The following is a 2,579-nucleotide window of genomic DNA, read 5'->3' on the forward strand; positions in this document are numbered from 1 at the left end:
GTCTCCCCTCAGCCTCCTCTTCTCCAAGCTAAAGAGCCCCAGCTCCCCTCAGCCTTTCCTCATAAGGGAGATGCTCCACTCCCTTAATCATCTTCGTGGCTCTGCGCTGGACTCTCTCAAGCAGTCACAAGACAATAAACCATGGCAGGGAAGGGCTTGGGCCATTTAAAGTCAGACACTTGTTATACTTCCCTCAGCATTCTGAGGACACACCATTTTCCCAGAACTTGCCCAAGCCTCACAGTGAGCAGGGGGCAGAGCAGCCTGCTGTTACAACAATCTGATGTCCTAACGCTTGTGTCTATACAGCTATTTCAATCACTACAGTACAGAGAAGAAAAGCTTCACTTGTGCTATCAGAACCACTCTACCATATTCCCAACACAGATCAAAGGTCAACTACCAGCTCTAGAGCAGTCAGTGGTATGACAGTGGCACTCCTACATCATGTTGACACAAGACTATTTTTAAATAAGCCTGTTCGCCTTTTCTCATTCTACAGCTTATACCTGTTGTGCTGACGGCTCCCGTTAGATGGCACTCCAATGGCTCCTGTTGGCTTGAAGGCAGTTTGAGAGGCTCTCATCAGAGCTGCGTATCTACAAAGAAAGACAACCAGGCTGAGCACCTCTTAGGGACACTGCCAGTAGTTTCACTCTTCCATCCAGTTTAATTATCTGCATCTATCACCCAAGTCTTACAGTCCTATTGCTCAGAACAAGGAAGATACATCTGCCTGCAAGAGACAGATTTTTATTAAAACCAAGTTTAAACTTTGCTTGCCAAGGTATTGATTTTGTTGTTACTTCAAGGTGCTGGGAAAATCTTTAGGATTCTCATATTTAGACCAAAACCCCAAAGAGTCTTTGAGATGGCCAGTGTCTATTCACAATTAAGAGACACTGAGAGTCACACTATCAGGACAGGTAGGCTTGGAAGAATTTTAGGAAGGCATTTGACAACAAGCTTTTACCTTGGCTCACACATTTTCAGAAGTTAGGCCAGCAACTATTTTATTGAAGTGACCAGCAGTTTACAGAACTCCCTGTCTGTCTGAGCTCCACCCCGATCCTCAATACTAGGTCTAAAAATTTCAGCTTGAGCTCAAAGTATCTTAAATCCATCTTACCCTGCCTTGGAGGTGGGCTGGCTGCTCCCTTTACAGTTGTGATCCAGAGGATGCCGATGTTTTATGCAGAAGTTGCCACCGCACTGTTCACAAACTACCTTCATCATCTCTTTCCTTTTGCAGCCCGGCTTTAAGCACTTGTTTGTGAAGATCTAAACAACAGAGGACATGAAGTTGGCAACTCTTGCTTGCTTTCTGTGGTCAGCTTCCCAAGTAACGATGAAGCTGAAGCACAAATGCTCAAGCGCCTGTAGAATTAAGATGGAACAGAGCAAGCTTCTAGACGTTCTGCTCTCAGGAGACCGAGCTTCACGAGCATTAGGCAGGCGGTTTAGATTTCAACAGCAGTTTCCTTACCCTTTGCTTTTGCTGTGCTGGATTGTATTTGCAGTCCTTATCCATGTGGGCTCCAACCACAATATCTGGTATTTCCCCCTTCTGAACCGGGATAGGTGCATTACAGAGTGGACACACTGGAACCTGCACATTCTAAGAACATAAAACACAGATTAGAAGTCCCACCCAGTTATTCTTTTGTCCTTCCCCTTCTCTTACCTATGGGTGATGGAATTGTATTCACAAGGGTTTTATGTTCTACTCATTTACTAATGCTTTTAAAGATATACTTCACAAAGGTAACATCAAATCATTATCCAAAAAATAATCAGACATGCTTTGCAAATCAATTTGCAGCAACATATTTGTTAAGTTGACTTTAAATAAGCTTTCTGGAATTACAGCCCTGGAACACTTCAAATCCCAAGTATGGGCCAGAAATCAATGTTTGGCCTCACTTATTCTATTTATTTTCTCTGTAGTTTCATATTTGCCATCTTTCCTCTTAAAAGACAGAGCCTACAAAAATACCTAAAATATACTAAAAATAGCTAAAATATAAAGCACCTCTCTGGGAAGATATGGTGTAAGTAAAAGAAACTAGAATCTAGCAGTACTGGCCGCAGAAATATTGTTTTTATGTATTTGAAATTCAGCTGTATCATTAACTTACATCTTGTGGTTCTCCCATCTGCTTTTATTTAAACCACAGGTCAAGTTTCAGAGCAGCCTGTATATATGACTTAGCAATTCTGCAGTGTGAACAACTGACTCACGTACAGGAACTTACTTTCTTGTAGGCAGAGCTACACTTGTGGTCATCATAACGGATGTGATCTTTACAGAAGACTTCCCCACAGGCATCACACTTCAGAGGAAGGAAATCTGGGAAAATAATAAAAAAGGAAAATGGATTTTCATGGAGCAGAGTAACAGTTGTAAGAGTACTTCCAAAAAGACTCCAAATAAATTCTAATGCAAATTTTTGTCTAGTCACAATCCAATTATCTCTAGAGAAAGCGTGTCATTCTTCATGAATATTAAAACTAAGACAGTAAGAGCGATAAGTTTTCCCTCATTATCCACAGTGTTGGACTGACAGAAGCCATAAAAC

The 2,579-nt window shown here is 41.7% G+C and overlaps 1 protein-coding gene across 1 annotated transcript; it reads right to left on the reverse strand.

Moving 5' to 3' along the window:
- Positions 1-388: 388 nt before the first annotated feature.
- Positions 389-2,350, reverse strand: LOC104519153 (AN1-type zinc finger protein 2A; the record flags this gene model as incomplete). The annotated part of the gene is given in 4 exon segments (XM_010166128.1): positions 389-599; positions 1,130-1,281; positions 1,487-1,618; positions 2,256-2,350. Coding segments are annotated over 4 exon segments (590 nt in total), but the record flags the coding sequence as incomplete, so codon positions are not given.
- Positions 2,351-2,579: the final 229 nt, after the last annotated feature.

This window comes from Antrostomus carolinensis, unplaced genomic scaffold, assembly GCF_000700745.2.
Source record: "Antrostomus carolinensis isolate BGI_N321 unplaced genomic scaffold, ASM70074v2 scaffold42054, whole genome shotgun sequence".
NCBI classification, from domain to species: domain Eukaryota; kingdom Metazoa; phylum Chordata; class Aves; order Caprimulgiformes; family Caprimulgidae; genus Antrostomus; species Antrostomus carolinensis.